The sequence below is a fragment of the Ictidomys tridecemlineatus genome, chromosome 1 (genome assembly GCF_052094955.1).
Source record: "Ictidomys tridecemlineatus isolate mIctTri1 chromosome 1, mIctTri1.hap1, whole genome shotgun sequence".
In the NCBI taxonomy this organism is placed as follows: domain Eukaryota; kingdom Metazoa; phylum Chordata; class Mammalia; order Rodentia; family Sciuridae; genus Ictidomys; species Ictidomys tridecemlineatus.
Window position 1 is genome coordinate 185,403,406 of NC_135477.1, and position 13,188 is coordinate 185,416,593.

General features: G+C 44.6%; 1 protein-coding gene across 1 annotated transcript; it reads left to right on the top strand.

Moving 5' to 3' along the window:
- The first annotated feature begins 6,010 nt into the window (after nt 1–6,010).
- Nucleotides 6,011–8,742, top strand: LOC101971009 (olfactory receptor 2T29). The gene has a single exon (XM_040272159.2). The coding sequence runs from the start codon at nt 6,193–6,195 to the stop codon at nt 7,144–7,146; it is 954 nt and encodes a 317-aa protein (XP_040128093.2). The 5' UTR covers nt 6,011–6,192; the 3' UTR covers nt 7,147–8,742.
- The last annotated feature ends 4,446 nt before the right edge of the window (nt 8,743–13,188 follow it).

The following is a 13,188-nucleotide window of genomic DNA, read 5'->3' on the forward strand; positions in this document are numbered from 1 at the left end:
TGACATCTCCAGCAGGCACTGATTTCTGACCTTGAACCAAACTTCACTCCTCTAGGAGGGAGGAGCAGGTGAAGACATGTGGGCCAGAAACCACACAACCTAGACCACCACAGGACACTGAGGAGTTCTGGAGAAGAGGGTCACAGGCTCAATCCAAGGACCTGCAGTTCACCTGGAGCTGGGCTCTGGTGAGGCCTCCTAACCTGGTGCAGCAGCCAGCACAATGCTGCATGGTGTGGAGTCCAGTGGGTGTGACCCAGAGGCTCAACCCAGAACACCTGGTCTAGACAGGCTAAAGGACATGCTCACTGGGAGGAGGTGAAGAAACAGGCTATTTCATTTTCCTGGCTTAAGTAAAGAGAACAGCATGTTCTCAGAGTGATGGTTCCCACTGTCATCACCAGGACATGAGGGAAACTGCAGCCTGCCTGGAGGTGTGCCAAGGGACGCTGCCTCAAGTAGGCAGCAGAGAAGCCTTTCTTTGGAGGAGCATCTCATGTTTAGAAACACATTTTGTCACTTACTATTGCAGTATTTATACCGTGATGGCCCTGAAGGCCTGTGATAATTTGGGAAGGCCTGGCCCTTCGTGAATTCTGGCTTCACCATGTGCAGCGTGCTGTGAAAGTTGCATCCTAAACTCTATACCTACTGAAATACCAAGCACTTCACCCGCAGAGAAGAAGTCAGTAACCCGCTTTGGGCACAGTGGGGACCCAGAGCATGATAAGGAGCCCAGTGGAGCTCATTGCTATAGCTAGTGCTCCATGCCAACAGTGCTCTAGGGGAGGCTGACATGAGTTCCACCTCGTTTTCCTCACCGTTCTACCTACACTTTGTGCTTGAGTGGAAAGCTCAGTTGCATTGCCCTGACTTGGGGAAGCTGTGGGAGTGGAGCATCGGGGCTGCCCCCTGTTTGATATAGGAGGTGATCAGGTCCAACCTGCCCTGCCTTCGGAAGCTCAGTAGGCTCAACGCTCTCTAATGGCAGCGGCTGCTTTCTCATGAGGCCCCCTGTGAGGAGGGAGATTCAGAAACTCTTTCTGAGGCCTTAAGACTTGTGTGAAGAGGTCTAATCCAGGCTCAGCCTCTCACTGAAGCTGGGCCCTTCCTTCCTCCTTCACCTGGCAGGACAGATACTTTCCTGGGGTTCATATCCGAGTAGAAACAATACAGAAAGGCATGAACTTAAGCAGGACCCAAGTAAACCAGAAGGCAAGGGTGGGAAGCACCACATGTGTGGCTGTTTTCTTGGTTTTTAATGGGTCCTTCATTTATTCCTCTGCCATTCCGGAAAACAGCATGAAAAGGAAAACTGAAGTCTTTATTAAAGTTGGGACCCTAGTACTTAGATGGAGATGGGAGATGGGAGGATTCCCAGCCACTCTCTGAGTTCCAACCACTGACATTTGACTAATGAAGAGCCTTGTGACTGAGTGTCTGCCTGAGCCTGCCACTTCCTTCACATTACTTTTAACACTAGGAAGAGAAATCTTCCCAGTCAGGATCCCAGGAAGTGGGGCAGCTGCCCAGGAGGCCTGAGCCCCCTCTGCCCTGGAATACCTGACCTTAGGCACCAACCCCATGTCAATCAAGTAGGTGGGAGTCCACGGCCACTGTGTGTGGTCCATTGGGATCTGCTTTCTTTAGCTCTGCTCTGGCGTTTTTGCAGTTGATCCCTGTTTCATGGACTTGTTGGCTTTTATGTGTAGGGTTAAATTGCCTAACCACTTCGCTATTTATTAATACCTTCTATTGTTGATGAACACACATGTTGTGTTCCACAACTAAACACTCAGGTGAACTGGGTGAAGTGGGCTGCACAAAATAATCACACAGAGACAGAGTCCACAGGGCTCTGTGGAACCCAGAGTCCAAAGGGCCCCTGTTGCCTCCAGATGCTCCAGCTGCTAGTGACCACCTCAAGAAACAGGAGAAAAGACCCGCTTATTTATTCCACCCATCCCACAATGGTCCTTAGGCTGTAACTCACAGCCTTACAGGAAACCAGGTGACCCAGGAGGCAGGACAGGCCATCTGCAGGCTGAAGCTCTGCAGGTCAGGTGGCTGCAGGAAGCAGCCTGACCAATAGACAGTGTGGTAGAACAAGGCAATCACAAAACATCCAGCTCAGGGGAAATGACTAACATGGCTCCAGAATGTACACAGGGGCAAAGCTGAGAGGGAATTGGTGGCAAAGTCCAAGATGGTGGTTCTGCTTCTGACTTCCTGTTTTATCTCAGCTGCTACGACATGGTGTACACTCAACAGATGCTTGAAACACCTTCAGTTTGTAAGCAGGATAAGACTTTATTTTATTTTACTGCATTGAACTCAGTACTTCAGGCATGCTAGGCAGGAGCTCTACCACTGAGCTACATGTCCATTCTTGGGATTTAACATTTAAAGCACAATTTTTATCTAGGTGACTATTTAAATTCTCATTAAACCAGTTTGTGCTTTGAGACTTTTCAATAATTTGCATGTCAGTAATTAAAATTTAAAAAAAAATTAAAATTAAATTCTAAACTAGAGTGACCTAGAAAGCCAGTGAATGACATGAAACAAGGAGCACAAGCAGTGAGGTGGAGGGAAGTTCAGAGGGGGACCCACAGCACTGACCAGGGTGATGGTTTTGACACATCAATTGAACCCTGAGCTTCAGGTTACATCCCCATGAATGATAATGTCTCACAGAATCCACCTGAAGATCACACGAGTACACACACACACACACACACACACACACACACATACACATACACACACATACACACACACATACACGGTGTGGTTGATAAACCAATCCAGACTAACTCCTCCTACATGTCACTGGTCAGGCGTGGTAGACAGGGTGAGAGTGGAGAGGATTGTTAACATTGGTGAAGTCTGGAGTTGAACAAAGAGGGAGACAAGACAGGATGAGGATGACCCAGAGCTGTGCCCCAGAGAGCTCTGCTGCTTCCTTAGCTCTAACTGCAGTGTCCTCCAGGCCCCAGAGGATCTGTGAACAGACATGTCTCATCCAGTCCCTTGTGAGCATCTTAAACCAGGAGTGACGCCACCCTCTTCTTCCTGGTGACTTAGCCAGGCCACACTCCCTGGCCATCTGGGTGAGGCGCAGCATCCTCTGAGGTGAGTTGAGCCAGGCAGGTGGCCCTGGAGCCCAGGGTCATGGCTGTGCAGGGCTTGCTGACCTGCTGTTGAGGTGCTCTGTTAGGTCCTCATGGCATTTCCTCATCTTTCTCTATCACCTGTTTTTCTGGAAAAAATGTTTTCACCACAAAACTTTCATATACATTTATTTACTGTAACATCTTAAATTTTGAGTTTTTATTTCCAATTATTTATGGACATATAATGTTATATATTCCTTCTTATGCTTCAGATGGTGGTTGGAAGCTGCATTACTTGTCCTGAGACTGCAACTTTGCAGAGGGAGAAGGGATGACCTAGCTTCAGGTGGAGGTAACTCCTGAGGTCGCAATAATGCTGGAAGCAAGTGTCCTAAGCATCTTCATGTTTCCCTGATGACACACACAGTGAGTTTACCAGACCCAAGCTGCCCATGGCTGAGGGAGGACACTGCGTTCCAAGGACACTGAGGCAGTGAGGTGCTCTGCTACACCTTGGGGTGGTACAAAGTCCTCCCTCAGATCACTTGTGTGATGTTAGGCAGAGACCCTGAGACCCTGGATTGTCAGTCTGTACTAGGAGGAAATAAGAAGAGTAGGACCTCAGAGGCTCTGGGGAAGGCAGAGCGTGGTCAGCAATTCCTGGGTGCTGCTGGCTAATAAGGAGGCTCTGTGTTTGTCTACAAAAATTGTCACCAATTCCCCAAGTTAAAAGTGCATCAGGCTGTTGCCATGAAACATATGCAGGTGCCTAGAGAAGAGTAAGAGAGCAGGTGGGACAGGCCCGGGATGTGGAGCAGACTGGGTCCCTGGTCCTGTTTGTTCTTGGGGTTCTGGGCTCCGGAACAGTGGCAGAGCCTCTCCCTCACTGCCCACTCTCTCCTCTGTCCTCTCAGAAAATCCTGCCCCTGTCTTCACTGCAGCTGTTTGTGTCCATTCCTTGCTTCACTTTGTCCACAGAGCTGACAGGACAGAAGATGTGATTTCAGTTCATGGGAAAGATCTCAAATTCTCCAAAAAGCTCAGCCTTCACCTGCCAACAGGTTAGGATTTCATGGAAAGGAAGTCTATCTGTCTATCATGTCTCTCTCCTCTGTCTATCATCCACCTACTATCCCCTACCCACCTACCATCTCTGTCCCTGTGCCTGCATCTCTCCTGCTGTCCACCTCTGCAGTGGGTCTCAGTCATGCTGGACCTCAGGGCTACAGCATCAGAAGCTGTGTAGTGTGTCCACTGCTTCAGTGCCTCTGAGCAGGGGCTGTCAAAAGTGGATTATCACATCTGATTTAGGAAACACTACAAGGGAGAAAATGTGCTTCAACTTTTCTTTCTTAAAATAAAATAACCTCTGAATTGTAGCTACTGCTAGTCTTTCTAGAGAGAAGAGACATGAGACTCTTAGGCTGATAAAAAATCAAATTTAACAGATAAGCTTTCAGAGACAGAAGATTGCAAAGATTTAATCTCTTTAATAGAAAACATTAAAAAAGCCATTATTGATTACCCTAAGAAAGGTGGACATTGCCCTTTTTACTTATTTTGTCACTATATAAAAATGCTGCCTCAAATATTTTGGGTGGTGTTTTCCCTGTAGAGAAGTAGAATGACCTCTGGAAGTGCAGGCCAGGTTAACATGCCCTTTAACAGTGTCTAGCATCTACAGAGAGGTGGCTGAGCATCAAGGCCAAGCAGACAAATGTGACCTACCTCCAAGACCTGTCTGTATGGTTTTGTTAACTCACTGTCTCTCAATTTCCATGAAAATTGATTGTGGCTACTGATAAAGCAGATGGTATTTGCAAAACAGCCAAAGTCTTTCTGGTGAATAGCAGTGATCCTTGAATGCTTGTTCTCCACCTGAGATTGAGTGCAAATGACAGAGCTTGAAGATGGACCAGGAGGAGCCCTGACTGGGCTGAAGCAGAGGAGCCTTTCCGCAAAGCTGTGTTTAGTCAGGGTCAAACTGATAACTATCTCAGACCATTGTTTATAATTGCCTTTATTTAAATATATATTTAGAGTTTATTCATTTTATATAAATAACAACACAAAAATTGTCAAATCTAAATACTTTCCTTTAAAGTTGATTGTAAGCTTTACTTGCATGTCTTTTCTCATGCAATCTTAAAAATCCAGTATTGGAGATATAAATAGGTACCCAAATTGGAGAAATGAAGGATGGTATCTCATAGTACAATAGCAGTGACAACCAGGTCTAGGACAGGTTCTGAAGACTGGGTAGTGCAGATGTCAATCAACAGCATGCCTGTTTCTTCATTTGTGAAAGTCAGAATTCAGGAAACATTCATTTCTTTGCCTTACTTCAAACTCAGCACACCTGGGGTCAGGTATTATTCTTATTATGTCTCAGGCAGAGGAGACAAGGAAGGGGAGTTCAGAGGTAGCAAGAGTCAAGGTTTAAAACCAGTCATGACCTTGGATCTTTATGGGTGGGTGCTCCTCAGGTCTCAAAAGATTTGGTCCTGTGTGAAGACTGCAGTGTGCTGGAGAGAACAGCAGAGTCATCCCAGACTCACAGAACCTCCCAGCATGTCCTGGTCCTATAGGCTTGTGGGGTTCAAATGTTAAATGTGCTTCCCACAAATTATGTCTCAGCAACTTTTTAAAAGATCTGAGAGTCTTTGGATGTCAGCTAAAACCAGATTGTTAAACCAGAAATATTAACACTTATTTCACATTTGAATAAATTAAACTCAGGAATTTGTTTACAAATGTCCCCTACTTTTTTGAGCAATGATCCTGAAAATATGCACTTGTCATTAACAAACTACTTTCTTCAGGAAGCTCATGAACTTGAACTGTTGCAACCTCACTACAAGTTATCAACTCACTTCACCCACAGGTGAGCTTTCAGATACTTTTTTAAAAATATTGTTTACTACAGGTCATCTGGAGTGCTAGGATCTCCAGGTTCTGAAACATTCTCTGGTTGGCATAGTCAGGCTGGTGCACAGGTGTGAGGCAGCTAAGAAGTCACTTCAGCCCTCTGTACAACATTCAATCAAAGCTTTATTGGTAGCCAAAGTGGAGCCTCATGGACATCACCACCTGGATGACCAACCACACAGGGTGGGCAGATTTCATCCTGGTGGGACTCTTCAGGCAATCTCAACACCCAGCCCTGCTTTGTGTGGTCATCTTCATGGTTCTCCTGATGGCCTTGTCTGGAAATGCTGTCCTGATCATTCTGATACACTCCAGTGCCAAACTCCACACCCCCATGTACTTCTTCATCAGCCAGCTGTCCCTCATGGACATGATGTCCATCTCCATCACTGTGCCCAAGATGCTTCTGGACCAGGTGCTGGGTGTGAGTACCATCTCAGTCCCTGAATGTGGGATGCAAATGTTCCTCTATGTGACACTAGTAGGTTCTGAGTTTTTCCTCTTGGCAGCCATGGCCTATGACCGCTACATGGCCATCTGCCATCCACTTCGCTATCCAGTCCTCATTAACCATAGAGTGTGTCTCCTCCTGGCATCTGGCTGCTGGTTCCTGGGATCAGTGGATGGCTTCATGTTGACTCCTGTCACCATGACCTACCCATTCTGCAGATCCCGGGAGATCCAGCACTTCTTCTGTGAAGTCCCTGCTGTGATGAAGCTCTCCTGCTCAGACACCTCGCTCTATGAGACACTCATGTACCTGTGCTGTGTCCTCATGCTCCTCATCCCTGTGACAATCATTTCAGGCTCCTATTCCTGCATCCTCCTCACCATCCACAGAATGAACTCAGCAGAGGGCAGGAGGAAGGCCCTGGCCACCTGCTCCTCACACATGATGGTGGTCACACTCTTCTATGGTGCTGGCGTCTACACCTACATGCTCCCCAGCTCCTACCACACCCCTCAGAAGGACATGGTGGTGTCTGTGTTTTACACCATTCTCACCCCTGTGCTGAACCCCTTAATCTACAGTTTCAGGAACAAGGATGTCACTGGGGCTCTGAGGAAAATGTTGAGTGTTGAGTCTTTCAGGAAACAGTAAAGTAGGGGATTTGGATTCCATGGTTTCTCCTCTCTCCACGTCAGATGATGAAGATCTCCTTGTGCCGTCTCCTGGGCTCCTACTTCACAGTGCTGCACCCCTATGCTCTTCAGGGATGAGCCTCCTCTGTCCCCTGCTTGTACATTCAGAGTCCTCATGCAGCTCCCCTGGATCCACCTTATTTACCTAAGTTGACAAGGACTTCCTCTTTCTAGGGGAAAAATATTATTATTAGGAAACACATTGTTGATATTAGAGGATGTGGTCATGAGTGTTCAACTGATGAGGTGGAGACAGAAAAAATCTTTTGAAGCAATAGGAGATTCAGGGTTCCTCGTAGGTGTGTGGAAGTTAAGGGTACATGGGAATTAGTAGAAGTAATCTTTATCCTGCTAATTCTCTGAATCTTGAAATGCTATATAAATATATAACCATCGAAGAGTTAAATAACGAAAGATTCATTCTGTTTAGCTATAGTCCACTGATTCTTATCAAATATAGAGAGGAATGAATAAAGAGAATAGCTTGTATATATGTAGGTATAAAATGTAAAGTTGTAGAATTTGATATGATGAATGTGATTAGTGGAATGAGTGAACTAACACATTCATTACCTCACATCTTTACTCACATCTTTGCACTGAGCACAGTTAAAATATACTCTCATGAAAAATTTCACACATACCACATGGTACTCTTAACTAAAGTCCTTGTGCTATGTTTTATAATTCCAGATGTATTTGCATTGTAATTAAAAACTTGTCCTCCCTGTCAACGTGTCCCTACCTCCCCAGCCCTTGGCGACCACCTCCTATTCTCTGCATCTGTCCCTCCTACTTAGATTCCACATAGACCTGAGGCCATGCACAGCTGGTCTTTCTGTATCTGCCTTCATTTACTTGGCCTGGAGTTCTCCACCCATGCGATCTCAGTGGCAGTATCTCCTTCTGCGGACTGAGTGGCACCCATTCTATATGTCTATATGCCTGTAGATATAGACAGCTACATGCCATGTCTTCCTCATCTATCCACCTCTGCCAGACAAGAAGTTGGCTTCCATGTCTTGCCTCCTCTGGGCACCAACACAATAAACATGGAGAACATATTCTTGAGGAGCTTATTTCTCTACATTTGGATACAGACCCAGAAATGGGGTCACCAAGTCCCTTAGCAGTCCCATTTTAGTAGATGTTGAAGGCTGAGGCAGCTTTCAATTATAGCTGCCAGAATATACGATTCCTCTACAGGGTGCAAGCGTTCTGTGTTCTCCACTTGTTCTGCAATGCCTGACTTCGTGGTTTTGTCAATAACCACTCTGACGTGTGTGAACTGCTATCTCAAGCTGGTTTTAATTGCCTCTTCCTGGTGATCCATGATGCTCAGCAACTTTCCATAAACCTTTAGCCACTTGTCTGTCCAATTCAGAAAAATGCCTATTTTTAAATTAAATTATTTGATTTTTACTGTCATGTTGCTTGAGTTGCTCTTGTAGTGTGGATTTTAACCCCTCATGTGTTATACAGTTGGCCAATATTGTTTTCTGTTGGGTAGGCTGCTTGCGCATCTAGTTGATGTCTTTCTTTGCTGTGCAAAAACTTTCTAGCATCTTGTATTCATTCATTTTAATTTTTACAGGTTGTAGATTGTGTTTTCTGGTGTTGTCCAGAATATCATTGTCAAGACCATGTGAAGGACTGTTTTCCTTTGTTATTTATTTATTTATTTAGAGATTAAAATTTCCTGTTTTACACCTAAGCCTTATTCTACTTGATTTAAATTGTGTTTGTGGAGTAAGAGGGACTTACTTCTGTTCTCCTGAGGAAGATGTGCAGCTTCTGCTGAGCCATTCACTGAACAGACTCTTCTATCCCACTCCTCATCCATGGGACCCTCATCAATGACTGATAGCCTACCATGAGTGGGTGTGTTTGGGGGCTCTTATTTCCATTGATACACACTTCTGTACTTAGGACATTGCAGTGGTTTTATTATTGTAGTAAAAATCACTTTAAATAGAGCATTCTGGATGCTTCAGCCCTGTTCTTCTTGTCAAGGCTTCTTTGGCTATTTGGAGAATTCAGGGCATCCCCATAGTTTTAGGACACTACATTTTATTTCTGTAAACAATGCCATTTACTGTATTTATGAACCCAGGAAATTACATTTCATATCCCTCAGCATATTGCCTGTATTTGCTATTGGATTGCAATGCAGAGTCTTCTCTTCACTGAATAAACCGAATCTAGTAGCTGGAATATACGGTATTGGAATAAATAGGTATACGTTGTTAACCAAATTTTTTTGAATGAGTGAGTGATAAAAAAGCATATTTAACTTTGAAAGTTCATAGCTATGTGAAAGGGGCCATGCCAACAGTCCCCAGCATAGTGAAACATGAATAAATTATTGCTGTCTCAGCAATTAACTATACAAAAGCAAAAAACAAAACAAACAACAACAACAACAACAAACTCAATCTCATTCAACAGAAATTTGAAAGGGGATGTTTTAGAAGATCCACAAATGTACAAAGATTTCCCAACAGAATCACACTGAAAGTAATCATTCAATTTGTCAAAATAAACACAATACTTTAGAAAATTCTGATGAAAATAACCACTGAAATTTAATGTTGTAGTCCATACTACTCAGTTACTGTTTTGAATAGATAAACCATTGTATATCACTATATATTTATGAAGAAAATATTTCACTAGAAAAAAATGTGCAAAGAACATAGTCATTCCATAAAGTAGAAGTTACATGGATAAACATGTAAATCATATAGATATATTAGTAAGCAAGAAATGCAAGTCAAATATGATAACTCTAACAAATTGAGTAAAGTGGGAAAATACCATATTCCAGGCTGGTGTAGAAATACCATATTCCAGCTGGATGTTGTAGTATGATTTGGTGGTTAACAGAAAGCAACTTATTGCTATATATCAAAATGTTTGGATGACTATTCCCTGCAGGGAATTACTTTACAAAATAAACTGTGCAACTGGTTGATGTCTTTAAGAGAGTGATTTCTGCATAAGCATTTTTATTTCAGCTCAGTTTATAATCGATGGATTTGAGCATAGAAAAACTCCACCTTTAGGAAATGACTACATTCCTGTTTAAATCACCTGATACACAGTAACCACGTTAAATCAGTTTAACAAAAGAAAACATCCCAAATTTCAAGCTGAAGAGACTTCATGCAAGGATTTGGCTACAAAGTGGCCATGACCAAAGTGAGGCTGGTGGATCAGAAGGGAGCTTGTTAGCTAAGGACCCCATTCCTCCCTCTGCATCTGCTGTATGCTCTCTACTGAGTGTGGAAACTGTATGCCCAGCCACAGGCACAACGCCATAGCTACCCAGGTGCCCAAGTCCTGCAGGGCTGCTGGAACACAAAATGCCTTCTGGATGCTGGAGCCTGGAGCCAACAGGGTTCCTGATGTGCCCAGGTGCTTCAGCTGCCTTGGACCATCTCCAGACAGGGAGAAAAGTCCCAGCTTCTTAGTTTCTCCCACACTTGAGAGGACTCCAGGACTGAATACCACAGTGTTACAGGAAACCAAGGGGCAAGGAGGCAGAATAAGCCATCTATAGGCTGAAGTCCTGCAGGTCACAGATAGGTACAGCTCAGGTGGCAGTCTGGCCAACAGTGTGTGTGTGTGGACCAAGGCTGTCACAAGACCTCCATGGCAGGGTAAATAATAAGCATTGTTTCAGACATAGATTAAAAAAAAGTTGAGAAGAATTTCACTGCAAATTTTGAGAAGGAACTATTAAAAAATAGATGTTGAAGGATCTTGCTTCTGTCTTCCTCTATTTCACTGTAGTTGCTACAACAAGTGTACACTGAACAGATATTTGAAGCACTTGTAGTTTGTAGGCAGGATATAATTTATTTCATTTTACTGCAGAGCTAGTTATTGAACTCAGGGCTTCTTGCATGCTCAGCAGGAGCCATAATCCCTGAGCTACACCTCCACTCTTAACATTTAAAGCATGATTTTTATCTGGGTGAATATATTACAGTAAACATTTAAATTTTCAATGAAACAGTTTGTTTTGAGACTTCTCAATAATTTTTATGTCAGTAGTTGAAATAAAAAGAAATACCTTAAAAATAAATTCTAAATTACAATGAACTAGATGGCCAGTGAATGACAGGAAACAAGGAGGACATCAGGGATGTAAAAGAGTGAGGTGGACCTGTGAGGAGGACTCCTTCCAGGCTTCCAGGTCACTGAGGAGTAGATGCTTTTCTTACACAAACACACACACACACTCACACATAGTGTGGTTGATAAACCAATCCAGACTAACTCCTCCTACATATCACTGGTCAGGCATTGTAGACAGTGTGAGAGTGGAGAGGATTGTTAACATTGGTGAACTCTGGAGTTGAACAAAGAGGGAGACAGGACAGGATGAGGATGACCCAGAGCTGTGCCCCAGAGAGCTCTGCTGCTTCCTTAGCTCTAACTGCAGTGTCTTCTGGGCCCCAGAGGATGTGTGAACAAACATGTCTCATCCAGTCCCCTGTGAGCATCCTAAACCAGGAGTGATGCCACCCTCCTCTTCCTGGTGACTTAGCCAGGCCACACTCCCTGACCATCTGGGTGAGACACAGCCTCCTCTGAGGTGAGTTGAGCCAGGCAGGTGGCCCTGGAGCTCAGGGCTATGGCTGTGCTGGGCTTGCTGACCTGCTGTTGAGGTGCTCTGTTAGGTCCTCATGGCATTTCCTCATCTTTCTCTATCACCTGTTTTTCTGACAAATAGAAATGTGTTCTCATCTTCGAATTTTCATATAGAATTTATTTGCTGCAACATCTTAAGAAATATGTTTTTATTTCCAATTATTTATGTACATATAATGTTATATATTTCTTCTTATGCTTCAGATGTGGTAGGAAGATGCATTAATTGTCCTGAGACTGCTACTTTGCAGAGGGAGAAAGGCTGTCCTTGCTTCACATGGGGGTCACTCCTGAGGTCGCAGCAATTCTGGAAGCAAGTGTCTTGAGCATGTTCATTTCTCCCTGATGACACACACAGTGGTGGACCAGATCCGAGCTGCCCACGACAGAGGGAGGACACTGCTTTCCAAGGACACTGAGGCAGTGAGGTGCTCTGTTGCCCCTGGGGTGGGACACCACCCTCCCTCAGATCAATTGTGTGATGTTAGGAAGAGACCCGGAGACCCTGGATTGTCAGTCTGTACCTAGGAGGAAATAAGAAGAGTAGGACCTCAGAGACTCTGTGAAAGGTGGAACAAGGTCAGCAATTCCTGGGTGCTGCTGGCTAATAAGTTGGCTGTGTGTTCATCTACCAAAATTGCCACCAATTCCCCAAGTTAAACATGCGCCAGGCTGTTGCCATGAAACGTACACAAGTGCCTAGAGAAGAGTAAGACAGCGGGTGGGACAGGCCCAGGATGTGGAGCAGACTGGATCCCTGTTCCTCTGTGTTCTTGGGGTTCTGGGCTCTGGAACAGTGGCAGAGCCTCTCCCTCACTGACCCCTCTCTCCTCTGTCCTCTCAGAAAATCTTGCCCCTGTCTTCACTGCAGCTGTTTGTGTCCATTCCTTGCTTCACTTTGTCCACAGAGGCTGACAGGATAGAAGGTGTGATTTCAGTTCATGGGAAAGATCTCAAATTTTCCAAATAGCTCAGCCTTCATCTGCCAACAGGTTAGGATTTCATGGACAGGAAGTCTATCTGTCTATCATGTCTCTGTCCTCTGTCTATCATCCACCTACTACCCCCTACCCACCTACCATCTCTGTCCCTGTGCCTGCATCTCTCCTGCTGTCCACCTCTGCAGTGGGTCTCAGTCATGCTGGACCTCAGGGCTACAGCATCAGAAGCTGTGTAGTGTGTCCACTGCTTCAGTGCCTCCCAGCAGGGGCTGTCAAAAGTGGACTATCACATCTGGTTTAGGAAATATTACAAGGGAGAAAATGTGCTTCAACTTTCCTTTCTTAAAAAAACACCTTTGTACTCTAGCTACTGCTATTCTTTCTAGAGAGAAGAGACATCA